Raw genomic sequence first — 26,252 nt, 5'->3', positions numbered from 1 at the left:
TGATGACGTCATGATGGTTGGGGTGTTGATACCACAGGATGATGTGGTAGTGGAGAGGATTATGTCACAGTGGTGTCATGGTGATGGCGTCATGGTGATTGTGATGACGTCATGGCGCGCATAGCGTCACCTCGATCCAGATGATGTCACGTGAGGGCGATGGTGTTATGATGTTGGTAACTGTCCTCATAGTGGCATCCACTGTCTTCAATGGTCCCAGACTTGCCAGCCCCTGGGACCCTCCCAGGGAGCCCCTAAGCCCAAGGCCCCCAGCCTCCCACACACGCTAACTCTGTCACGCCCACGTGGGAGCCAAGGGCCACCCTCATGTATGAGGCTGTCGTGTAGAGTCCCCGCTGGGAGCCACCACTTCCAGGAAGGAGCAGGAGCAGCCTCGGGGTTCCTCAGAGAGGCTCCGGAGGAGCCACCCGGCCTGGGAAGGCTCAGTAGCCTCGCTGACCACACAGTTCCTAGAAGAGGAGTTGCTCCAAAGGGCGGGAGGACGAGGCAAGCAGAGGGGCCCGGATGGCCACATAGGCGAGAGAGCTGGACACACGGCCCAGGGTTTGGTGATTTATGCCAGCTGGTGCGGGCGCCTCTCTCCCTCACCCGGGCGTTCAAAGTTGTCCCTCTTCCTCCCCAGGCAACTCTGAGGTATAGGAAGCCGTGCTAGCAGCGGGAGTCCCTGGCCCTCCCGCGTCCTCCCGGGCAGCGGCTGGGCTCAGAGGACCTGGTCCTGCCCTCGGCGCAGGCTGAGCACGCGCGCGGCCGCCAGGAAGGACGCCCCGGTGAGCAGCTCGGAAGCGAAGCTGACCCAGCCCAGGGCCAGGGACCAGCCGAAGCGGATGTCCACCTGCTCCAGCAGCGCCCGCTCCTGCAACAGACACAGCGCCTCGCGGAAGGCGGCGGCCGAGTAGGCGATGTAGACACTGATGCCAGCGAGGGTCACCATGGCTGTGGGCAGTGCAGGCACATGAAGAAAGAAACAAAACAGAGACAAGATGATCAGAAACCAGAAGGTAGTAGCCTCTAGAAAGGAGGGGGTGGAGGGGGCAGGGAGGAAAGGGAGCGGTAAAGGGATTGGAACAACCAAGATAGGAGGAAGGATCAAAACTGCAACCCATGCTTAATCCTTTCGTGGCAGCACAGCACAAATTGCATTAATCGTGCCCAGAATACTCCCCTGGCTTTGAACACCTATTCCGTGGTCCTTACCACTATCTGAAGCGTCTGCAGGCTGTGCTGCCTCACTGTCCCAAATCAGGGTCGTGTTGACTTGGGAGAAGGGCCAGGGGCTGAACGGTGCTCGCCAGGGTGCCCCAGCCGTTCTCCAGAGCCTACCTTTCAGCGGGGTGGCAGTGCGCGGCGGCAGCCTCAGCGCTCTGTGCTTGTGTCTCTTAAAAGCACTCAGGAAACAGGACTTCCAGAAGTGCTCCAGAAAGTGGCAAGAACAATGGCACAAGTGTGTTCAAAGCGAAGGGGGATATTTTGAGAAAGATTAACAACAATGTTTTTCACAGTAATAATTTTTACTGTACACATTCACTGTGTGTGTGTTTGGACCATACCTCACTCACACGGCATGTGCATGGACCCTCTAAAACAAGCATCTCTTCTAAGAACCTCTCGGCCCGTCTCTCCCCTTTCTCCTTGCCCCGCTCTTCCTCCTCACACAACCCAGAGTCTCCTCCTTGCCTCCTTGGCAGTGCCTGTGTCCATCCTGCCTGCTACACCTTCCCTCTCCGCCCGGTCCTGCACATCCTCTAGACAGCTCGACCCTGCGTGCCTGCCCAGCTGCCCAGGTCGGGATGGCAGTGCACAACCTGTCAGAGCTTCAGAACCTGAGCACAGAGCAGCCTTTGAGCGCTGTGCCTGATGCCCACCCATGAGCGGGCACTGTGCTCAGTTCCAGCTCGAGATCAAGCACCCACTGGCTGGCTGCCCTGGCCCGCAGCTCACGTGCCCAGTGCGCCTTCTCCTTTCCCTTCAGAGCACTTCTTTCTCTCCAGCTCTTCTTTTGTGCCTCCTGTTCCTCTGTTTGTCCTAATGAAGTGTTAAACTTTCTGCTCATCAGTTGCCTCGTCTACTTCTTTGAGTGGGACAACAAGAACCTGGAAAGGCCCACCAGCCACCACAGCGTCCAGCAACATAGCCAGAGACCTGGTGCCCGGCTCCCCTGCGGGCTAGGCCAGGGCAGGTGCTGCCTGCTCCTCGCTCCTCCTGAGGCTCCGCCTGGCTCTGCGGGCCTCGCCGTGGTGATGGAACTGCGCAGTCCAGGCTGGCAGCCACTCTAGGCTTCTGACATTGCAGTTTAACTGGGCAGCTCAGCCCCCATCCATGCTGGCCACACGGGTGGGTACAGGAATCCCAGGGCTGGGCGTGGGGAGGGGATTTCACCACCACAGAAGATTGTCTGTGGCCACGTGGGTGTTGAGAATTAGCCACTATGGGTACTGTCGACGACAACAGCGACACTCCCTGGGAGGCTGGAGGTGAGTGCTTCGCAGCACTGCCACCTCCTGATGCCTGGACTCCAAGCACGGGTGGCAGCAGCATTGTCTCTGTTTGTTTGCTTTCCTGGTAGTTCTGCCAGATGAACCCGGGGCCTTTGCACTGAGCTGCGTCCCCGGCCCTTTAATAATTTTCTATGTTAAGGCAAGGTCTTGCCAGCTTCCTAAATTGCCCGGCCTGGGCTTGAACTTGCAGCCTGCCTGCCTCAGCCTCCCACGGTGCTGGGCGATAAGTGTGCACCACCCTGGCCATCTATGTGGGCTTCTGTCTGTCTGTCTCTCTGTCTGTCTGTCTCTCTCTCTCTCTCTCTCTCTCTCTCTCTCTCTCTCTCTCTCACATACACACACACAGACACACACACTTCCTTTGTAGAACTGAAAACTGAACCCATGATCTTGCACTGACCGAGATGTATCCCCACACGGTTCTTTATCTTGCCACCTCGGCTGGTCTCAAGCTCTCAATCCTCCTGCTTCGGTTTCCCAAGCACCTCGCACCACCATGTCCAACTGTTTGTCTCTGTTTGTTTGCTTGCTTGCTCGTTTGACTAATAAGGAATCACCTCAAAAAAACTAGAATCGGAAGTCACATTTGACCCAGATATTCCCCTTCTGGGTATCCTCCCAGAAGAATTAAAAACCTCATACCACAGCAATATCTGTGCTCTTATGTTTCTAGCAGCACAATTTGTAGTAGCTAAATCTGGGAAATAACCCAAATGCCTATCAACTGAGGAATGGATTAAAAAAAAGTTGTGGTATCTTTATATAGTGGAGTACTACTTGGCCATGAAGAAGAATAAGCTGGAGACTTTTATAGGTAACCAGATGCAACTCAAAACCATACTCACACGTGAAATAAATCAGAAGCACACGTGCGAACGTTATGTCATCTCCCTAATGTGACAAGTTTAAAAAGGAAATAAGGTCCAAAATGCACAATAAATACTGCAAAATGGGATGAAACTTCAAGAGGAGAGAGAAACTGGGATGGGGAATGGAGAAAAGCGTGAAGGGAAAAGAAAAAGTAATAGTATGTATTTATAAAAGGTGGTTAAGAGAGTTGTATTACTAATCTTTCTTAGTGCATTAAAAAGAAAGGTTTGTGTTAATGCATTTGGACAATGAAATGCTGAGATCTTGTACTCTGGGTGACTAATTCTTTTGCTTTTGCTTTTTTTTTTTTTTTTTTTGTATTTTTAGTACAGGGTCCAACTACACAGATCATACTTGTAGTGATTCTCCTCTTCTCAGCCTCCCATGCGCTGGGATTGTAGGCACAGGCCACCACGCCCAGTCTCATCCCCCTGTCTCAGTGTGCCCCGGGGCTGGGGCCAGCATAGCACAGCGGGAACCAACCCCAGGTCCCTGCATCTGCCTAAGCAGGCACTTTAGTCCACTGAGCTATCTGGTGGGCCCTTGGGTGACTGATTTAAAGATAACCGGAAAAATAAATAAATAAAAACAAGAAGCAATGTGTTAGCCATTGCTTATTGACCTATTATTTTGAAATTTTGTTCTAGTTCTTTTTCTCATTAAAATAAAATAATGGGACTGGGGAGATAGCTCAGTGACTTAAGTGCCTGCCTGGCAAGTGCAAGGACTGGAGTTTAATCCCCAGTACCATGTGCCATGCAGGGCCCAGGCCCCTGGGCATGGTGGTGCACATCTGTAATTCCAGCACTGGGAAGGCTGAGGCAGGAGGATCACTACAAGTCCTAGTCTGTGTAGAGAGACCCTGTACCAAATACATAAATAAATAAAAGATAAAATAATAGTAACAATAAAAATAAAAATAAGGAATCATTTCAAACACACTAGGAACACAAAAGATCTGCTGCAGCCATTTTCCTAGAAGTGTTGGTTTGCTAAACAATTAGCCCAACCAGTACCAGTCTTGCCTCGCTTTCATTGTTTTGTTTTGTTTCTCTGCCCAAGCTGTACTTCGGGTAAGAACTGTGCGTGCTGACAGCTCAGCTGCAAGGCTCAGGTGCTCGCACCCCTCGTGGGCTGGCTGCACCCGGCGATCTAACGCAGCTGCTCACGCGCTCGGCCTCGTCTCACTGTTGGTTTCTCCAGTTGTTGCCCAGAGGCGGCCTGCAGTCCACCCTCTCGGCAGTTTTCAGTCTGCAGCACTCTGGAGTTAGCCGTGGCTACTGTACAGCCAGCCCCCCTCACTCATCCCTCCATCTGGCAGCGATTTCATCTCTTTGGCCAGCATCTCCTGGTCCCCGCTCTGCCTCTGGGAGCCACGGTTTTATTCTGTGGTGGGGAGCACATCTTGTTTAGATTGTGTGACTGAGTGGTTTTGTCTGGGAGCCTGGGCGCACCTGCTGGATAATCCCTGTGTGCAGGGTGGGAGAGGCGGCTGCGGGCAGCGGAAGCAAGGCTGGCACCCAAGGGCCTCTTGGCAGAGCATGGCCCTGGGCTGGAGCTGCCCTGACTGCAGGCTGAAGTCAGGGTTCAGCTCTGGTGGGAAATGCCAGGAGGCTCGGCAGCTGCCCCTCCCCACTTTCTTCCTGGAAACTGCTCCCTCCCTTTGACTGATACTACAGTGGGGAAACTGAGTGCCGACAGCAGTTGGGGTCCCTACCCTGCCAAGGCAGCATCCATACCACCCACAGCCCCTGCAACAGCGCGGTCCCCCGCAGGACAGACACCTACCTCCAAAGAGGAAGAGCGTCCCTGTGAGCAGGAGGAGGAGGTAGGCACGGAGGAGGAAGCTCAGGAACCCCGTCATTCCCCCAAAAACCATCAGGATCAGGCTGAGCGGAAGCAGGATCACAAACGTCCCATGCATGGCTTGGAAGAGACACAGAGAACACCAGCATTCAATGCACAGACACTCTCTGGACACTCACCAAGGGACAGCCCCTGAAGGCTAGAGGGAGCTGTTCTGGCTGTTACTACCCCTGCCACTTGCGAAGGCAGCAGGACACCCAGGTACAAGGCCTGAGCTCCAGACGGCATGAAGCCTCTAGGCAGCGGTGTTCTCGGTGGTTACCTGATAGACCAAGATCGACACTGGTGGGCCGGCTTCCTGGTAAGCACACAGGTAAGTGACAACATTGGGTGTTGGTGACAAACCCCAGGGGCTGGGGAATGAAGTGGAGGGCAGACAGAACCAGCCGCAGGCTTGGGGGTGACATCTGAGCAGGAACCTGGGAGTGATGGGGCAGCATCCCTGCAGGGAGGGCTGGCATAGGAAGTGCCAGAGCTGGGAGCAGCAGAGGAGCTGGGGCCACAAGGTGACATAACACCCTGGGCTGATGGGTGGACCGCATGGCTCCCAGACTATCACACTTGGGGTGACGCCAGCCTTCTCTCCATTGATAGGAGCCTCCAGACAGAGGAGTCGAGCGGTTCAGTTATTTTGAGATGGAGTCTTGCTAAATCACTAGGTTGCCCAAGCTAGGCTCAAACCTGTGAGCCTCCTGCCTCAGCCTCCCAGAAAGCTAGGGTTATGGATATATTTCACTGTGCCCCCCTATTAAGTTCTCAAAGGATTGCTGTCATTGCTATGTGGGGAGTAGGGAGCAGAGGGGTATAGAGGGCTGGTGGTTCATGTCACTTGGAGCCTATGCAGAGTAAAGGAGCTTCACAGATATTATTAAGGATCCTGAGATGAGAGCATCGTAGATTGGGGCTCTTTACATCCCACGAGTGACAGCCTTAGGAAAAAAGATACGGAGGAGGAGGGGATGTGACAACAGGAGCAGAGCCTCAAGAGGGTGTCTAAAGGCCAAGAACTCCCCAGGACTCCGGCAGCCACCAGCGATCAAGGAAAAGGCACGGAGCAGATCTCCCCGAGCCTCAGGACCAACCCCTAAGACACCTGCGTTCTGGGCTTCTGGCCCCCAGAACCGTGTGGGAATATAGTGCTGTTAAGCAACGGCTCGGTGATTTGCTGTGACAGCACAAGGAGACTCAGCAGGGGACAGGCTGGAAGTGGGGAGATGGTGGGGGGCTCTTACAGCCGTCCAGCACGGGTAACAGTTGCTGGGCCATGGTGGGAACCGTGGTGGGGAGAAGCAGTAATGTCCTGGGTATATGTCAATGGTAAGATAGGGTTGAGAAAAGGGAAAGGGAAGCAGGATGAACTGAATTTGGGGCTGAGCCACCAGGCCTGGGATGGAGGTGGAGGGAAGCTGAGGGGGCACCGGGGACTTGCAAATTCCTGGAGCCCATTGGCTCCAAGCAGAGCCACCAACAGGACCTCTGCAGAGGGACATGGTCTAAGCTTGAGGGCTGACACACATGGATGCTTTGAAGACTGACACCAGATGAGCTTTCCAGAGGAGAAAACAGTGATGGGGGAAGGCAGAGCACAGGGGCTGAGCTGGGGGGCGGGGGCTCCAGCACAGATGTGAGTGGGCAGAAGGAAGAGCAGTGAGGTCCGAGAGTCAGGGAGCATTCCCCCCCCCCAGCCACCCGCCTGGCACTCTCCACGGCAGCCACCCCTGGGGAGGCATGTGAGTTGCTAGGACATTTAAAGTTCAGTTGCCTGGGCAAATGGCAGGTGACACACAACAGCTTGGGACACTGATGGCTAAGAGTGGGTAAGTGATTCGGTGAGTGGGTGAGGGAGGCCAGACAAGGAGCATCTCGTAAAGATCTGTGCCCACTTCACCCCAAATCACAAGTGTCCCAAGAGACCAAGGCACATGCCGACTGCATCTTGGGGGAAGCTAACCTCACCCCAGTGTCCAGAGGCAGCAACCAACCCAAAGCCCCAGTGGTCTTAATAGTGACATTAATAAAGTACAGACAGTATGATGGTTGAACTAATGATTTTTTGATTTTATGATAGGGTAAAAATAATATTCAGTAGAAATCATATTTTTAGCTTTGAACTTTGATCTTGTCCTGGACTGGTTCTACTTGATCTGCTCCTCTCTAGACATCAAGGTACAGCTTCTGCCCACCCGTGACCATGTAGGAAGCGACCTCCCCTGCCCTGTGCAGTGCCGCCAGGTGACAGTGTGGTAGTTTAGGTGTGCCGAGTATATTTTTGATGTATAATATTTTCAACTTCCAATAGCTTTATCAGGACATAATCCCATTGTTGCCTGTGAATCATCCATAACTCATATACATAAAATAATAAAAATGTATAATAGTCTTCAGAATAAAAATAGTATCAGAAGTTTCCGGAATGCCAGAGACTGTCTTCAGCACTTCCCAAGCACTAACTCATTTTATCTTCAAAACAGTCTTCTGAGGTCAGAGCCACTCATACATGTCCCCATGCTGTAGATGCGGGAACCTAGAGGCACAGAAACTTAAGACAATCCAGGTCCCAGAATCAGAAGACAAGTGCTCTGAAGTTGGACCCCAAGCTGTTGAGTGGGACCCCTTGGTGGAGAGGCAGAAGCCTAAGGGGCCCCCACCCTGCACAAGCCCAGCACCAATCAGTTTCTCTGCTGTGCTGCTCCATGTTGCAGACACGCCTGGAGATCTCACTCATTCCCACAGGATAGAGACCAGGAGCGAGGACATCTCAAGGGGTGCCACCATGGAAAGAGGCTCCACGTTTGTCCTGGGTGCCTGGTACAGGACTCCTGACCCTGTGACTTCCTGGTAGGGGGATGGGAGCGTCTTTTGTTCAGCCTAGAGGTGGTTGTGCTGACCCCCCAGGCAGCTTTAACATGGGAACTGATGGAACAATTGGAAGCCTGGAACTTGTACCCCGGGCCTTTGGGGTGCACAGAGAACCAGGGGCACACAGAGCTGAAGATCTACCCAGCTGTGTATGTATAATGTAACCTCCATCAAACCTACACTGCGGAATCTGAGAGCTCCCCTGGCTAGGGAACCCATCCTAGGCCTGGAGAGGGTAGGGAAGCACCAGGCCCGCCCCTCCCGGCGGCCCCTCCCCTCACTCTTACCCTTTCTAATGCACCAGTAAAGCTAAGTACTGACCTAAGTATTCCAGCAACTATTCCACATGAAGAGCAGGAGGCCAGGTGTTTGGAATGGGCCTTTCATTACCGGATGTGCTCATCCCCGGAGGCACCTGGTGCAAGCTTTTTGGGTTTCATTTTCTTTAGAAATGGGATGTTGCCAAAATTGCCCAGTCTTGAATTTGAGACCTCCTGCCCCAGGCTCTGGACTAGAGGATTAGAGGCTTGCCTGCCCTGCCAGGGTCACAGATCACAAACGTGCAAGCTGCTGGTGGGACGGGCAAGCCGGGTCTACAGACCAAGAGTTCTGGCACTGAGAGGCCCGAGAAGCACGCAGTGGTCCTCAGGGTGCGACAACGAGGGCATCTTTGGGTTCAACCAAGGCAAACAGAGAGAAGCAGCCCTCAGGGCTCGGGCAAGAGGACTGTGAGCTGAGTCCTAGATGGAAGCCACTGTCACCTGTCCTCGTCTCAAAGAAGATCTGAGGCAGTTTCCAGAGGCCAAACAGTCAAAGATAAATGCACCCTCTAAAATGGGAAAGCAGAAAAGAATGAGTAGCAGGAAATTCCAAGCAATAGGGAAGAGGGCTAAGACAGGAGGAAGAAGGAGAGAGGCTGCGGTCTCAGGCTGACACACCAGCCACAGCCAATCTGCCCCTGAGCTTCCTGGCAGCCGAAGCAGAAGGGAAAACAGCTGCAGAGCTCTTTCGCACCATCTGCTTACTTCCTATGTGCTGGCTGTAAGCAGAGCAGAGCCTTTTCGGTCCTGGCAGCAGGGCAGGTGTGAGAATGAACAGGCTTCTCTCGGCCTGCAGGGCAAGCTAAGCGTCACTGCTGCTGCCCACTATCCACTCACATCCAGCTCTGTGCGGTCAGGTGCCTCCCTGCATCCCCTCGGCTGCCCACAGCCACCGCTCCTGGCTTCTCCACCTGTCTTCACCTCACCTGTGGGATGGTAAGCTCGCAACTGTTGCCGTTTTCAGCAGAGGTCTTGGGACATGGCAAGCGCTCCAGTGGTGTGGGTTGGCCAGTTGAGGAAAGGGATGGATACATTTTGAGCCATGACTGTAAGGTAAAAAATATGGGATTTTCCAGGAAGTGAGAAAAACTGAAGCTTTGTAGTAGTTAAAAATACAGACGTTAGGGCTGGGAAGATAGCTCGGCGGTCCAAGTGCCTGCTTGGCAAGAACAAGATCTCAAGTTCGATCCCTGGTACTGCATGCTGTGCCGGGCCAGGAACCAAGGGTGATGATACAGGTCTGTAATTCCAGCTCTGGGAAGGCTGAGACAGGACAGTCATTACAAGTCTGAGCTGCATAGCGAGACCCTAGATAGATAAGATTTTGTTAATACAGATGTTAGGGTCAGGTGATGTAAAGCGTTTCACTGGGCTTTCACTTGGGACTTGGGCGAGCCATTTAGGTCCCAAGACCCACACTAGTACATCTGTGAAATGGGGACGGCAGTAGGGAACACACAGCAGAACCCATGAAATCACAGGGCCACCTGAGGCTGTGTGATAAGGTGCTCAGAACTGTGTCCCTTTGCTGGTTTGATGTGGTTTTGAGGGTGACCCAAGGGTTTAAGTGCTGAAGTACAATTCCCCCCAGAGGTGTTAAGGGCAACTTAGCAAGGGCCTATCTCAAAATTTAAAATAATTAAAAAGATTGGGGATTCAGCTCAGTGTGAAGGCCTGGTGTTCAATCTCCAGTACAAGGAGAAAAGAAGAGAGGTAGAGAGAGAAGAAGAGGAGGAGGGAGAAACCAGAAGTCATCGCCCGTGCCACCTCAGGACCCTGCCAGCAAGAAGGCGCCACTAGAGCCCCCTCAACCTCAGACCTCTAGAATCAGGAGCCAAATAAACCACTTTTCATTAAAACTCACCCAAGCTGTGGTATTGTGTTATTGGCAGTAGAAATGGTCTCATTCATCTGCCAGTAATAAAAACAGTGAAGACAGTGGTCCTTCTGCTTTGACCTGCGCTGTGACCGCATCGCTCTCTCTCCCCCACCCGCTCACCCCAAATGCCTCCAAACTTGGCAAGTCAAGGAAATGAGACTGAACTCCCCGCCGGGGCTGCTAGAGAGTGTAATACAATCTAAAAACCTCAGGCAGGCAGACAGGAGCTGGTGGGGGAGCCCGGCCTCCTGTGGCATCAGCCCCACATGGTGGCTGAGAAGAGATCACTTCTTGTATCAAAATTAATGAGGTTTCCTGGAGACAGCTGGCCCTCGTGGTCCCCATCAAGTCCCCAACCACAGAATAAGCTGACTGGACATTCATGTTCAATTAAATGTCTGGGTGAGAACAGGCTCCGTGAGACTGTGATAAAGCCTCCTGCTGAAATTTGGCTTAGCTGTGTGCACACACGTGTGTCTGGCTGTTTGCAATGTAGGTGTTTATTCTCTCAGGACTGTGACTTTAGAACGCGAGCGCTGATCCCAGCTCTGTTCCACCCTGAAGCGGATGCATCTGCAGCCATGCCTCTGGATGTGCTTGGGGAAGAGGCTTCCCCCTGGGAGCGGAGGTGGTCCAGTAATAAATGCCACGAGGCTGAGATGTTCGGAGATGGTGGCTACGTCTTCATGGGGTTAGAATGAGGGTGGATGTCGCTGCCATCCCAGCTGTGTGAGTTTGCATGAGCAAGATCACTCTGAGCTTCACCCCTTAGATAAGAATGAGACCCACGGCTCTCACAGCCCCAAGGACTTAGGAAATTTAGGATACACAGGGAGTTTGTTGCCATGTGTCCAGTTCCATGCTGAACACTGGTATAGAAAGGACCTGTCAGATGGCTCCTCATTCATGGTTATCTGGACAGAGCACCCACAGGACTCAACATCCAAACTACAGCCATGCTGACTGTCGGTCATCAGTATCCACCACTTCACCTACCTTGACTGTAAATACATTCCAGGATGAGTTAGGGTGAGCCCAATAGCTGTCACCCCCATATCCATCCATTGTTTCTACAGCTATCTACCCCACTCCTGCTGCCTACACCTCCCCAGGGTCCAGTTCAGCTCTAATACCTGTCAGCTGAGCAGCCCAAGGCAAGTTAGTACATAGATTTCGAGCCTCAGTTTCCCCATCTGTTAAGTGGAAGTGCAAAGCCCGGCCACTCCCTAGGACTGTGTGCTGAGGATGAAACACACTGGAGCAGCCAAGCTTTTAGAGCGGTGCTGCTCCCGTCCCCTCCCCATATGAGTGCTCAGGTCAGAATGTTATCGCTTGGCTCGGTACTGAACTACTGAGGGGAATAACAGGCATGAAAGTGTATGAGGCTTTTAGTACCCTGGGGAGTACATATCTGAGACCTCATTCCCACTCAGCAACAAGCCTCCAATGAGGACTCTGGGTGACAAAAGATGAAGAAAGAGCCCCAGCATCTGGGAAGTGGCCCGGTACCCACATCCAGCCTGGCGTTCTGCTAGACATGATCAAGGTCCACAGAGATGCAATACAGGGAGAGAGAACACCATCAGGGTCGCTCAGGCACAGCCGCCCACAAAACACCAGACAGCCCTCTCCTCGCTAACACGACTGCTACTCCCAGAGCATCACAGCTCTAGCCTGGCTGTGTCTGCCTCCCTCTAGGTAAGGTGCACAGAGACACTGAATCACCCACAGACTTGTTCTCACCCCCTGGCCCTGCCCTGTCCTGATCAGAGCCCTGCTTCCTCAGAGCCCCGAATCACCAAAGCATCTCCAAGTTCCAGCAGTCCCTTCCCACAAGCCACTAGGATGCACGCTGCCCCGCCGTGTGTGCTCTCCTGCACAGAGGGGAGCAGTGCGCACCAGCCGCTCAGCCACTGGGCTGGCTCCAGAGCCTACCGCAGGACAGCACGATAGTGGCTGGGACGGAAGGGGACCGAGGGCCAGCAAGGTTCAGGAAATGCCTTTTTCAGTGATGGGTTTTGGGCATCCTGGAAAATCCAAGGATTTTCACTCAGAGCTTAGATCATAGTACATGCTCTGTGTGCAAAGATGCTTAAATTAATAAACAAGGGAAGGAAGGCAAGCAGGAAGAAAGGGAGGGAGGGAGGGTGGGAAGAGGGAGGGAAGGAAATAGCATCCACTGAGCACTGAATTGTACTGCAATAGATTGCTATAGAAGGACAGCACTGAATCAAATCCTGCCTCCTTAGAAGGTATAATATAGACAAGAAGCTCAACTGAGGACGATGTGTGGTAAGGCTCAGCAGTGTATGATGACAGAGGGGCTGGACTGAGTGGAAAGGCCCACAGCCCCTTCAGGGGGTGAGTCACAGGGGAAAGAGCAGAGTGTTCAGAGTCCTGCCTGATTCAGTTCTTACCAGCAGTGTGACTCCAACCAGCTGCCTTTCTGAGCCTCCATTGTCTCATCTGGAAAATGGGATGGACTACAATCATCTTGGTGTGAGGACGTCAACGCCCTGGGCTCAGGCTCCACCCACAACAGGAGCCCCAGCCTTTCTCTTGGCTCTAAACCCTCATCATATCCCTCCGAAGGACCCTACTCAGGGTCCCCAGCAATGCTCCACTTTGATGGGCTAAGGAGAGTGCTGTCAGGACAGGTCTAGCACTGGACTCCAAAGCAAGGTTTCTGGCTCTGGACTCCAGTGTCAGTCTGCCATGTCCTGTTGGTCATCTTACAAGGAAACAGTTCTAGCTTGAAGATCAGCCAAGCACTTTTACTCCCCATGTGACTCCAGGCAAGTCCCCTAACCTCTCTGAACCCTCTTCCTCATCTGTATAAAGGGGGCCAGGAGACTTCCCTGCAGAGTAGCTGTCCAGATTGACCACATTTCCAAGAGCTCCTGACAAACCTGCAACACAGGCATTCATTTGGGAACAAATGTCCCCGGGCTCCTGATAGCTCCAACCCCCAGAGCATGGGGCTGGGTCACCACCCTGGCAAGGCCCTTGCCCTCCTGCAGCTCACATCCCAAAGCAGGAGAAGGGCCATTCAGGAAGCCAGGGACATGAGGGATTGCCGCAGCCTGCAGAGGAAGTACCCACGAAGGAAATCCTCCTGGAATGCAGGAAAGCAGGTGGCCATCAATGTGGCTTAGTCTCATGGCCTAGTCTCTGGACGAGAGACTGAATTAGTTTCTTGCGGCTATCATAACAGATTACCACAAACTGGGGGGGGGGGCGCTCAAACGCAATAGGAACTTATTCTCTCAGAGTTCTGGAAGGTGGAAGTCAAAAATCATGATGACAGCAGGTGCATGCTTCTGCCCAAGGCCCTGGGGAGACCCTGCACTGCGGGGCACTGTCAGCAACCTCAGAGGCCCTCAGCTTGCAGCACCTTCACCCAACCACCCTCCTTCTTCCCTTCCTCCCTTCTTTCCTCTTTGCTTTTCTTCTCCTCAAGGATACCCCCCGGTCCTAGGCTTTAGGTCCCATGCAGTTAGTCCAAGGCTGTCTCAGCTGGAGAGAGGTATATCTACCAAGAAACTTTCCAGAACAGGGTCACACCCACAGACTCGGGCTGAGGACACGGGCATCTTGTCCTGCAGATGACAGTGTGTGTGGTGTGAGCACAGTGCCACCGATGATAGCAGTGATTATTACACAGAGAAATAACAATACAGAGAACTAACGGGTCACCTTATCAAGAACACACCGCATGCCCACGTGAGGGAGGGCTCTTTTATTTAAATCCTTTGCTGCTAATAACGGGAAAGATGAGCCCACAGAAAAAAAGAGCAAAGGTGTCCCTACAAAGGGAAGGCATGTCTGTTGCTCTTCCATTATTGCTCTACTGGAAGAACTGCCTGGTGGGAGGACCAGGCTCCTTCAAGGTCAGGACACCCTGGAGTGCTGAGTGAAGTAACATTTCTCTTCGCGGGCTGAGCAGGGACAGCACTGTCTCTGAGAAACATTAGAAGCTCTAACAAAAGACCAAAGTCCCCAGACCCATTTACCAATGGCTTTCTGCCATCTTTATTTTCCAACCTTGTCCTAGGACTGCAGGCTCCTAGAAGTGCTCAGAGGATGGTCCTATGATCCCAACTAAGGATGAAGCTTTTTTAAGTTTTTGTTAATCTTTTTGCCCTTGAATCCCTCCCAGAAGGTGGGGGCTCCAGCTCAGTGAGTCCATGGTCCCCGAGAGGCACTACTGTGCCTTGAAAAGAGCAGAGGCCAGCCAGCAAGACCTGCGTGCAGTCCTGGCTCCACCTCCCACGACCCAACAACATCGTCTCTTCAGGGCCTCAGTTGCTGCTCTTGTCAGCTGGACTGCAGGCTCTGATCTTGCCCTGAGAGCATGAATAAAAGTCTCCTCCTCATCTTCAAGTGACTCGGGCACCACCAGGCAGGAGTCCTTCATGGGGAGACTGAGGCATTTGTGTCAGTTTCCCAAGGTGAAATAGCTAAGAAGAGTCGGCTGAATGTGATGACACTGGGGCTTGGCAGACGAGGTGCAGTGAGGAGAGACATTCGGAGAGGAAGAGCCCCCTCTGAGATCAGAGGCCAGGTGAGGCCGTGTGAGTCCCACAGAGAGGAGACAAGCCATGCCCACACCTAGAAGCAGTAGACACAGGAAGGAACATGGACCTCAGCTCTTGCAGCCAGAAAGATGGCAGGACTCACCAAGCTCTGTGAGCCACACAGGAGGGGGGACACAACAGCCCAGGCAGCACTTAAGGTGAAAAGGTGAACGCGCACCCATCTGGCCACCATCGGCCCCTGCTCCATCGTCTCCTCAGATGGCTAGAGACCCATCTTCCAGGTTTCTTCCCACACATGCGTGTGCCTTGTGCCTTCCACACATTCACACGTCTCTCCAATTGCACGATGCACTCCTCACCACACTTCAGCATATCCGAAAACAGGGTCCTGTTGGGGTGTCCACAGCACCTCAATAGCCTGACTGGCAGCGTTTCTTCTGTATTAATGGCGCATAAAATGAACGTGCGCCCTCAATTTTCATTTCACCCCCATAGGTAAGCTACAATATTGGTGCTAATAGTTTGGATCTAAAGAGCCATCCAGAGGCAGGTATGGAGGTTTGCCCCACAGCTCCACACTGTTTGAAAGGGGTGGAGATGTTGCCAGATGGGGTTCGGTGAGAGGTCTTACATCCCTGGGGGGGTCTCTAAAAGAATGGTGGGACCCTCTTTAGTGTCTTTCCCTTGCCTATACCCTGCTATTCATGCCTAGTTTTGCCCCAAGACACATCCCCCCAGGGTATCCCACCACAGCCCCAAAGCAATCGTGGACTAGAATCTTCAGTCTCCTCTCCCTGCGCCCTGCCCCACGGGCCCTCACACTGGCTGCATCCCAGCCATTACAGGCCTATGCCACCATGTCCACAACTTCCTCATTGTGAGAAGATTATCTCCAGCATTTATTACAGTGATGGGAAACTGACTAACACCATTTGGGGACTGTAACAAATGTCATCCAACTGCCCATATTACACTGTACCTTGTTTGCGTTATCCCACAGTGCATCTAGGTGTTCCATCCAAATTAATTATATTATAATTTTATTCATAATATATTATAATTATATTCATATCTATTTCTCCATCTACTTTTCTACCCATGGGCATTGAGACTGTACGTTGTTGTTGTGTTGTTGTTGTTTTAATGTTTCAAAACCTCTTCTAGAAGCAGTACATGAAAGATACCAGAAATAGGTTTACTTTGGATATGTTTTATTTCAAAATGTGCCTTGACTTTCAATAGCCCCACAGAAAGGCAGGCATCATGTCCTGAGAAGCCAAAATCCACAGGCACCTGCCTGCCTCGCTCTGCTTGGCCTCCGCAAGCACTGACATATCCGTGCATAAATCACGCAGCGGATCTCCTCCTGGGTCCAGGAAGCTTCCTGCTATGTCCCCAGCCCCTTCGCTCCTTCTATCCCTGGCAGTGCCACTCTCAATTTGCACCAGGCATCGTGGGAGGGCTGGTTTCAATTTTCCACACTGCTGCCGCAGAGCAGCACCCAGAAAGATGGAAATCCAGTCTTGCGGAGTTTCGGGCCTCACCTCCTCAGCGGCCAGGCGGGCCAGGCCATGGGCTCTCAGTCCACAGTGCAGTATCCTGCTCCTGCTGCTGGTAGGCCATGCTGGACCAAGCATTTCACTCTTCTGGGTCTAACGTCCTTGTCTAACCAGCCTGATTGACCTCGTGAACTCTTAGCAGAGGAAGAGCCTAGAAAGGGGGAGCAGCCAAGGAGCAACTGCTGCCCTGCTCCAGGAGCAGAGCCTTTCTGCTGCCTCAGGAGCACCCCAAGCTCAGTGTTGCCTTCCAGCTCCTTGCCTGCAATTCCTCATGTGATGCAGGCTTCTGCCCAAAGGAGGGAGGGGAGAGCGGCAACGCACCAAACCACCCAGCACACCCGGGAGCTCATCCTCAGGGCTACCAGGGCCTGTGGTCATACACATTAGACTAGTATTGTCCTCCGTGGAGCATCATTCCAACAGGGTAGAAGCAAACTTCTAGGGTTCAAGTCTTGGATCTGCCCGCTGCTTTACAAACTTGAGTGCCTTGCCTCATCTTTCTGTGCCTCTGTTTCCTTGCCTGTAAAGTTGAGGGTGGTAAGAGCAGTATCTGCCTCGGGAACTGCTGCGAAGATTAAATGAGCTGATACAGGCAAAGAACTCAGTGCGGCGTCTGGCACACAGCACCTGTCTCATCGTCTTCTGTGCCAGACAGCAGACCCAGGGCTGGGGGTGAAATATGTACAAAGTAAATAAATTTCTCTGATAGATCTGCAAGTCTCAGCTCTCGTTACAGATGAGAACCTTGAGACTCAGGCATCACTCCAAGTAGGAAAAGGAGGCATTAAGTGAGCTGCCTGGGAACCTTGCGTATATCATCTCACTTCACCCCAGAACAACCCTATTTACAGATATAGGTGACTCATAAGAACTCACACAGTTAAAGGTAGCTACGGGCCCCCACTTCCCATGCTTCATCCAAGATGGGGGCTGGCTCCGTCTTTGCCCCTTGGTACAAGTGGATAAGAACCACAGCCTGGCAAATCAAAGCTTTGCACCCCTTGGCCATAATGATTGGCTCTGCTCTGGGTGCAGGGCCCAGTCCGGTCCAATGAATGGCCTGGCTGGAAGTTTAGGGGACTGCAGAAAGACAGAGGGACTCTTCCTGTGAGAGCTGCTGAGGTGGAAAGGACTCGGTGGAAACTAGGACCTACGTGGAAGAAAGCAGAGCCCCAGAGCGGGCAGAAATAAACAGAGCTGGGCTCGACGAGTCCCAGCAGGAACATGGGCCAGCAATTCCTCTTCTTTCTCAAACCAGTATAGTTTGAGTTTGTCATTTGTCATCAAAAGGTTCCCAACTGACTCTAATAGCCTGGTTGGTCCTTGACCTACACTGTGCCAAGCGTGATGCCCTCTATGCCACAAAAAAAAATTATTCTGGTCCTCAGCCAAGGAACAAATCTCATGCTTTCCCAGAGCTGATCTGGGACACCAAACACCCACGAAAGGGGAAGGAAACTATGCCATGGAAAAGCTCTCTCTGCTGCCTGCTGAAACAGGTGAGCACGCAGGTGCGCCTACCTGTGCCTGAACGGGAGGCCTCCACCCAACCTCACGCCCCCAGGTGGCGGTGATCAGAAGGGAGCAGATGCCGCGGATGGGCTTGCACCGCAGCCCCTGCTCTGCCAGGTGTTCACAGCACGCTGGGTGCTGACGTGATCTGCATGTTTTCCTGGAGGAAAACACAAGATTTCTGCCCATGTCCCTTCCCCAGGATTTGTCCAGGAGGCTGAGTCAGAGAACAGTACTGCTGGTCAGCTGGCTGCTCCTTTTGGTCCCTGATCTTTAAAGGAATGAAATGCCTTTACATAACAAAAGAGCTTGGAACAAACTCAAATTCATTTTGAGGGAAAAAGAGGTTCTGAGAAAAAGGCTCTCTGGGGGTGCCTTGCAATAAGCATGCAGTCCGAAGGGGCAGCTTGCCCTCTTTCCTGGACAACATAGCCGTAACAAGAGCAGCTACCATTCATAGTCATAAATGGAGGCCAAGCCTGTGCTAGTCTCTTCAGAGATGCTCTCAAGCTTTGTCCCTGCTATAGCCTTAGAAGGAGGAATAACAGTTACTTTGTCATTTTGCCCATGAAGGAGCTAAAACTCAGAGAGGTGTAGGAAATGTCCAGAGCCCCACACCTAGTTGGCCGTGAATCGGAGGTTAGGTCTATGCCTGAGACTGAACAGATGAGTACCTTCTGGATGCGACTTCTCTTTCTCCAAATACTTGCTGCACTGACAAGTTTCAAAAGGAAGCCAACCACAGTTAAGCCACTCAATTTAAACCTAAGGTAGGGCTGGTGAGATGGCTCAGTGGTCTAAAGCACCTACTTAGAGCAAGCTTGGCCAAAGCACAGGGACCACGGTTCGATCCCCCAGCACCACATGCCAGCCAGCCCCGCCCCCTGGTGGGCTGAGCTGGCCACACACACACACACACACAAATAAATAAATGTTTAAAAATAAATAAATAAATAAATAAACCTAAGGTAACTGAATGCCAGCACCCAACCTGGCAAAGGGTTGGCGTAAGACTATAGCTAGCAAGAGGCCAGAAGGCACGGTACAGGACAGAGTTGGACCTTATCACACACGTACATTGTGTCCACCTCCACTGCTTCACACAACAAGGAGCCCCCTCAGCAACTCAGGCACAGTGTGAGGTCCTAGGTCAGGTTCTTGTTTTTTCATCCATTTGCATTCCACTTCATGAAATCCTGATCATATCCCTCCTGGTTTTGACGTCTCATTTTAATCAATGTAGACAATGGGGCTGAGTGCTTAAGGACCACCCAGGGCCCCTGGAAGGGTCTGAGCTGGGACTGGACCCTCATTTCCTTGACTCCAAACTCAGGAATTGTTGATAATATTTAAAACAATGCTCTAAGAACACCCAAAGTTCCTCCCCGTGCAGCTGGTGTCGAGGACAGAGTGTATGATACTTTCTTCTCTCCTCAACTTCCCACACTGTCCAGAAGTCCAGGGCATGTCTCCTATCCAGGTGTCCAGTGAGATATACAGTGTGGGGCATTGGTCTGACTCAGATGAGCTCACAGGAACCAGTTAAAATTCTAGGAATCTTGTGAGCCAGACGCTATCCTATGGGCAGCTAGCAGTTGGCCACAATAAAAGTATTTACATCACAGAACTTAACAAATGCTACAGATTGGGAGGTTTTTCTCCCTCCCAGGGAACCAGTTGTTAAATATTTCCCAGCACAGAATTTGACTTTAGATATCTATCCACCTATACATACATTGATCCATTCATTTAAATAGACACATTTGTTATATAACACGTATTATTTGCTATACTATATTGCCTACATTCACTTGCATCATTTTCCAGTAAATTTTGCTTCATGACCAATCTTATGCCGGGCTTAGCAGGCTTACACAGGCCTGATGATCCCTGTCTTGATAGGGCTCACAGTCTAATGATGGAGCCAGATTTTAACATACCCCCCACAAAAAAAGCCACAGGCCCTACACCCCAAATAGGAGTTAACCAAGTCAAGTTAGTGAAAGGGGAACAGTGAGACCCCAGGCAGAGGGAACAGCACTCACCAACTCCCGTGGCAGGAAGAACTTTTGGACCTTAGGCAGGGGTCCAGCTAAGCATAGCCAGAGAAGAAAGTGCAAAACTCTGGTCATTGCCAGTCTTATGGAAAACCCACTACTATTATGGACTACTGGACTCTATTGGGAGATTCTGCTGAATTCAAGCACCTACAATATTTAAATGACAATGGAATGCCCTTCTCTGACAAAACTAACGAAAAAAGTGGGATAGAAATGAACGACTCTTTTGTATCCGTGTACTCAAAATAGATAGGATAGATATACAGCGCTACTCTCCTAATTCAATAGAGAGGTCTGTTATAATAATGTTTGAGATATCATGTCTGCATCTTGTATAATGCATAACCACTGAGACAACAATATGCAATGTATTAACTACTGTAAATGCGCTGGTAATTGGTTGTGAAACTGTCTCATGATATTTGTTTATCAATAAAATTATTTTTTTTAAAAACACTTAAAAAAAAAAAAAAGAGCCAGAGAGGGACCCATCAGGCCATGTGGGCCACATTCGGGGCTTGTCGTCCTTCCAGTCTCTAAGCCTCAGTGATCTACCTTAGGAACCACAAGTTTCAAGGTCTACGGAGATCGGTCCCCTCCGCACCTTTTCCATGGTCCACCGCTGGGCCTCCGTTTGCTCATTAGAAAAGTGAATATAAAAACAGAGCTAATACCTTCAGAAGGAGGACGTGGGGATCCAATGAAAACACAGGCAAGATGCCCAGAGCTCCATGTCTGGCCAGTTGCAAACTTCAGTGAACAGAACTATCAATTTCCCTCCTCCACAAGTGTTCATTCAGCCTGTTTCCTTTCTCACATTCAGTCCTACACTTTTACCTAGTGCCAGTCATTGTGAGGGGCGCTGGGGAGACAATGACCAGTAAGTCAGATGTGATGGCCCCTGGAGCAAGGGACTCTGCTGCTAACTGCCCGTCTTGAACCAGCCCCCCAAAACTTGTTGCATTCTTATTCCTGCCTGGCTGACCTAGAGTCGGAGAAATAAGACCCCCCCCCGTTACCCGCAGCTCCTGGATCCCTGTGCTTCTGCCTGCCGCTGCCCACGCTCAAGTCCAGCTGCATGCTGGCCGAGCGCTCTCCCCAGCAAGTCCGTGAGCATCTTGAAGCCATGGTCTCAGTCCCCAATCTGGCACATAGCAAGCCGTAAGGGCTGGTTGAATGAATCTAAACCACAATTAGAGGTGGAGCAAGAGAGTCCTTGTCCTCTGCATTTAGCCCTATTCCTTCCTCACCCCCTGCCGTCAGAGCTTTCCCCCAACCCCCATGGGGGGGGCAGTTCCTCCCTCCACCTGCCCTCCCCAGACTCACTGAGAAGTTGTCGGTTTGAGTCGCTGACTGTCACATTCTCTTGCCAGAAAGGGTTCATCAGCGGGGTGCACGGGCTCCTCACTGGATGGAATGAAGAATCAGTGGGCTAGGGCCTGGGTTTCCAACCCCATCCAGCCCGAGGTTTGGTCCTCATGCCCACCCTCCTCTACGGCAAGGGAAGCGCTAGCATAGATGAGAGCAGAGCAGGGCACCTCCAGAACAGCTTTCGCAGCCCCAGCACTCGGCCAAACCCACCCCGAGCCCCTAAACATTGCACTAGAACTTGGGACTTGGGGGAGGTGTGCATACCAAGCAACAGGTGAGCTGGACACCGTGCAAGGGACGTTTGTAGCCACTGCCTGCCTTCCCCTGTTCCCACGTGTGCCTTTACCTCTGCAAGTCCGCCAGAGGCCAGAGTGGGAACTCAGAGACTCAGGCCGGCTGCGGTTGGCGGCCCCCAGCCGATCCATCGCCACGGGCCCGCTGCTTTCCAGCCGCTCGGTGTCGATGATGTACCAGAAGTCCGTGCCGATGGCGGCGGCCAGGAGCGCGAAGCTGAGCGCCCCAGTCAGCGCAGCCACACCGGCCAGCGCCCCCAGGTGCACCCGCATCGCTGCGCCGGGACCCCAAGCCTCTGGGTGCTGTTGCCCCCTGCGTCTGCCCGCGCCCCACCGACAACTGCCTATCCCTGTTCCTCCCAGGTTCGCCAGGATCTCCGACTGGCACCCCGGCCTTTGGACCGCCCGCCCTGGCTGCACGCTCACACAGTCACCTGCGAACCGCACAGGCTCCTCTCCAGACCCCGGGCCCTGCACCCTCTCACCTGCGCACCGTGGGGTCTCCGCCTTTAGATCCTCCCCACCTGTAACCTAACCCTCCTCCTCCCTCCCGCGCTTAGCCCACTCGTACCTGCTCGCCCAAACTCTGCACTGTCCCCTAAGCCCTCCTCCTTCCACTTCCCTGCGTCTCTCTCCCCCGACAGCTGTCTCACCCTCTCCACCCCAGCCCCGCTGCGCTCCGCTCACCGCTGCGTCTCTCCAGGTCTTTTCTAGCCCGTCCCCCCGCCTCCCCCCACACACACAGGTCTTGCTCCCTCCCGGGCGCCGCGTCCTAGCAGTGGACGAGGACAGAGCTCTGAGCGCGCAGGCAGCATGAAGGAAGGGCGGTGCCCAGCAGGCGCCAGGGGTCAGGGTGCCCGCTCGAAAGGCGGTCCTCCCGCCACCTCTGGGAATAAAAAGGAGGCCGAGGAACTCATAGCCCAGCCAGGGTTTGCAGATACTCTGCTATAGCGCCCTCCCTCCACTTCCAATCACCTTGCTTCCAAAATCCACCTTCCAGTAATTCCTCTGGGCTGGCCACCAAGGGGGGGAAAGGCAGATTCTTTTTGTAAAAGTTCTTAAAGTATGGCCTAGGTCAGGAACTCTGAGTCTATCCTGTCCACTGGAAAGTCTTTCTTCACCAACATAACTACCATCACTACCATCACCACTACCATCACCACCATCACCGTCATCACCACCACCCATCACCACCTCTACCACCATCACCGGTACCAGTGTCATTACCATGTTTTTTCTTATCATCACCAATACCCTTATCCATTCTACCATCTTCTGCACCAGCACAAAACCTTCCATTCTTCAAAGAACTATTTCTTGAACCTTATACATGTCTGACCCTTGGGTTCATGTTAAGAACACTGGCAAGAGTACAGTGCTTGAAGCTAGTATGTGGTGTACTTGTTTTCAAAACAAGGCTATCAAAGAAAGTACTCCTATGTCTGTGGCACATAGTGGTAAATAAAAGAGGATTCCAGAGGCTGGGGATGGCCAGTCTTGGGGCTGGGCTATGAAAGGTACCCCAAAATTTCCTTGTGGATGGGAGATTGACATCCAGGCACCCCTATGACACAATCTTAGAGAATCATAATACCAAGCCCCAAAGTTGAGACTGTCTGCTCAAGTTGAGGAGATAATCATTAAGCAATGTGCTTAGACCACTGCAGTGCTGCAGGGAAGGTAGCAGAGAGGATCTTAGTTGGTCTCTCTTGACAAAGTGGCACTGTTGCTGAGACAGTAGAAATAAACAAGCATTGAGTATTTCATTGAGCATGTCACTGGGTGCCTTCTAGAGGAGCTGAAAGGAAAGCAATCAAGTTAGAACAGTGGAGGAGCCCATGGGAAAGAGAAGATGGGACTGGGAATGTGGGAAGGATTCTAGTCAGGCGGGCTTTGCGATCAATGATAGTTCAGGCTTTACTGAACCACTAAATGATTCTGAGGACAAAAGTGAAATGTTCTAACTTAGATTTTATAAAACCTCAATCTCCCAGGGAACTGTGGTTTAGCTCAGTTCTTAAAGCGCCTGCTTGGACAAACCCATTCAGGTGCAAGGGACCACCATTCGATCCCCAGCTCCTCAAGCCTTACCAGACCCACCCCTAAAGCAACCTGAGTCAGCACCTCCCCCCAAAAAAAATCCTTCTCAATCTCCCTGTGAGAAGTGTCTATTCATTCGGATTGCCCATTTCCTTTTTTATTATTTTTATTTTTTTCAAGAGAATAAAAATAGTAAAAAATAAATTAGAAACAATACAGAATTCACTAAGCAAAATAATAGGTATTCAACAATGGTTGTTATATTGCATAATGTCTTCAAATTAGTTGTTTAGATTACCAGATATAAGCATGCAAATTTGGTTTTTAAAAGTTATAAAATATGCAGAAGATAGGTAAGGCAATGATCCTGAGAATCTTCAGAAGATCTACAAATCTAGCAGTTAACTGGAAGGATTCTCATCCTGACTAACTATATATACCGACACCTGTGAACTAAGCAACTGCACTGAAGATGGCAATTTCTAATAGTAGGTTCATGCTTGGAGTGCCTGTCATTCTGGTCTTCTGAATACATGCTGCTTGTCATGACATGCCAGTTGCTGCCTTGCTGATTGTTTAAAAAGGAAGAGGGTGGTGAATGAAGGCAGGAGACAGGAAAAGGAGTGTTGTGGGACTGTCCTGCAACAATGTTGTATATGGCTAGATTTCTGGACTTATGTGTAAACATATATAATTCTTTATTTCTATTTTTTAAATACATTTTAATTTTCTAATTTTTTGTCATATTCTGTAGGGACCTAAAGCTTAATATATCAATATTATATGAAAAATACCTGCTACATGTTATGCCTAAGATGTTTGATATTCAGATAGATAATGAGGTTAAGCTCAACAGCCTAGGTTATTTGGTAATAACAATAAGCTTCTCTTCTGGAGGGTTAACAACCTAAGTTTGCAGACCAAAATTAGAGAAAAAGGAGGGCCACAAGGAAAACCAACATTTTGGCCCTATCCTTCCAAGGTCAATTAAGACTCAGGACATATGAGAACCTGTACTGTAATATCATGTACCTTGGTTGTGTCCCAAATTTTCTGATCAAGGAGATTATGGGGCCAAAGAGGAAAGTGATCGATGATGTAGAGTGTGCCTAAGGAGAGTCACATGGAGAGAAAACATTCTCTCAGGCTTTCACAGAGATCACATTGGCCAAGCAATGGCCATGACTTATCCACATGGCTGACACTGACAAGGGATCTACAATCTGAGGCACAGGGTCTCAGGATAAATCTTGAGGGGATTTGACTGACCTTATCAGATCCAAAAGCTACAATTCTTGTTACATAGGTTGTGCTTTATCTTGGTCTTAACCATCCAGTAGAAAAGTATAAAAGCGAAGTACAAGAAATAAAGCCATGTTGTTATGTTGAGCTGTAGGGGGCTCAGGTCAACAACTTCTGACATTGCCAGTTAAGTGGAAGACCCGGCACTATTATGCACTACTGGACTCTTTTAGAATATTTTGCTGAGTTCACACACCTATAATATTTAAGTGATGGAACTAAACAAAAAAGGGGATATAGATGAATGACCATTTTGTATCTGTGTATTCAAAATGGTTAGGATAGATATATAGCTACATTATTTTAATTCAAAAAATAGAGGGATTTGTTCTAATTTGTGTTTGTAAATAGGATATCATGTCTGCATCTTGTACAACAAATAACCACTAGGAAGGCAGTATGTAGTGTGTTGGAACTGTCCTACCTATTTGATTTGAAACTGTCTCGTTGCTATTTCTCAGTAAAATTATGGAAAAAAAGTTATAAGAAATAAAAAACAGAAGAAAAAATGTAAACATTAGCTGTTCCTTTCAATAGACCAGCAGAAATCAGCAGTACAATTATCCAAGCTATCCTGTATTTATACATAAATATATCCTTTTCCCTTCCTTCTTTCTTTCTTTTGTCCTTTTCCTTGTTTCTTCCCTCTAAACAAATTTTTTTGCTCTCACAGTATCTATTGTACCTTTCAGGTTTTATTTACTTTTTCAGGTTGTTACACTAGTTAAACAACATGATGCTTGCACAGTCAGGTCTGATTTATTTCACTTATGAGTGTGATGTCTAGTATGAGCTCTATAAAAGCCTCCAGTTTATCTATCTTATAGCTGAGAAATACTCCACTGTGTAAAAATACCGTATCTCTTTTATTCATTCCTCAGTTGACGAACATTTAGGTTGTTTCCAAGACTCCGATATGACAAGTTGCACTGTTATAAACATGGGTGCGCATAAATCTCAGTGGCATGATGTTTTTAGTTCTGGAAAAGTGCCCCGGAGGAAAATAGCTGGGTTGAATGGGACCTCCAACCCTAGCTTTTGAGGAATCTCCACACTGATATCCATAGTGGCTGGACCAGCCTACACTCTCACCAACAGTGGAGAAGGGTTCCTTTTTCCCCACAGTCCCTTTAGCATTTGTGACTGGTTGACTTCCTGATGATAATCATTCTTTCTGAGATAAGGTGGAATCTCAGTGTTGTTTTGATTTATATTTCTCAAATGATCAATAACTTTTTTAATGTATTTAGTACAGGGCTTTTTCATA

At 50.7% G+C, this 26,252-nt stretch overlaps 1 protein-coding gene across 2 annotated transcripts; it reads right to left on the bottom strand.

Annotated features, from left to right (window-relative positions):
- Positions 1-641: 641 nt before the first annotated feature.
- Tmem114 (transmembrane protein 114) lies at positions 642-21,916 on the bottom strand. 2 transcript variants are annotated; one of them, XM_004628077.2, is made up of 4 exons: positions 21,697-21,916; positions 21,306-21,386; positions 5,175-5,312; positions 642-954 (listed from the first exon to the last, which is right to left on the bottom strand). In XM_004628077.2, the coding sequence occupies exons 1-4, from the start codon at positions 21,914-21,916 to the stop codon at positions 722-724; spliced, it is 672 nt and encodes a 223-aa protein (XP_004628134.1). In that variant the 3' UTR covers positions 642-721. The 2 variants fall into 2 exon arrangements, with proteins under 2 accessions (XP_004628134.1, XP_023567521.1); XM_023711753.1 differs by lacking the exon at positions 5,175-5,312.
- Positions 21,917-26,252: the final 4,336 nt, after the last annotated feature.

The sequence above is a fragment of the Octodon degus genome, unplaced genomic scaffold, assembly GCF_000260255.1.
Source record: "Octodon degus isolate 3935 unplaced genomic scaffold, OctDeg1.0 scaffold00021, whole genome shotgun sequence".
Classification (NCBI taxonomy): domain Eukaryota; kingdom Metazoa; phylum Chordata; class Mammalia; order Rodentia; family Octodontidae; genus Octodon; species Octodon degus.
The sequence above is the reverse complement of the archived record's forward strand: the minus strand, read 5'-3'. Positions and strand labels throughout refer to the sequence as shown.

Excerpts from the sequence above, each read along its gene's own strand:
- Tmem114 (XM_004628077.2), bottom strand. The coding sequence starts at position 21,916 with ATGCGGGTGCACCTGGGGGCGCTGGCCGGTGTGGCTGCGCTGACTGGG. Across the intron at positions 5,313-21,305 it reads CTCAAACCGACAACTTCTCA|CCATGCATGGGACGTTTGTG; the intron begins GTGAGTCTGGGG and ends GTCTCTTCCAAG. Across the intron at positions 955-5,174 it reads GACGCTCTTCCTCTTTGGAG|CCATGGTGACCCTCGCTGGC; the intron begins GTAGGTGTCTGT and ends CACTGCCCACAG.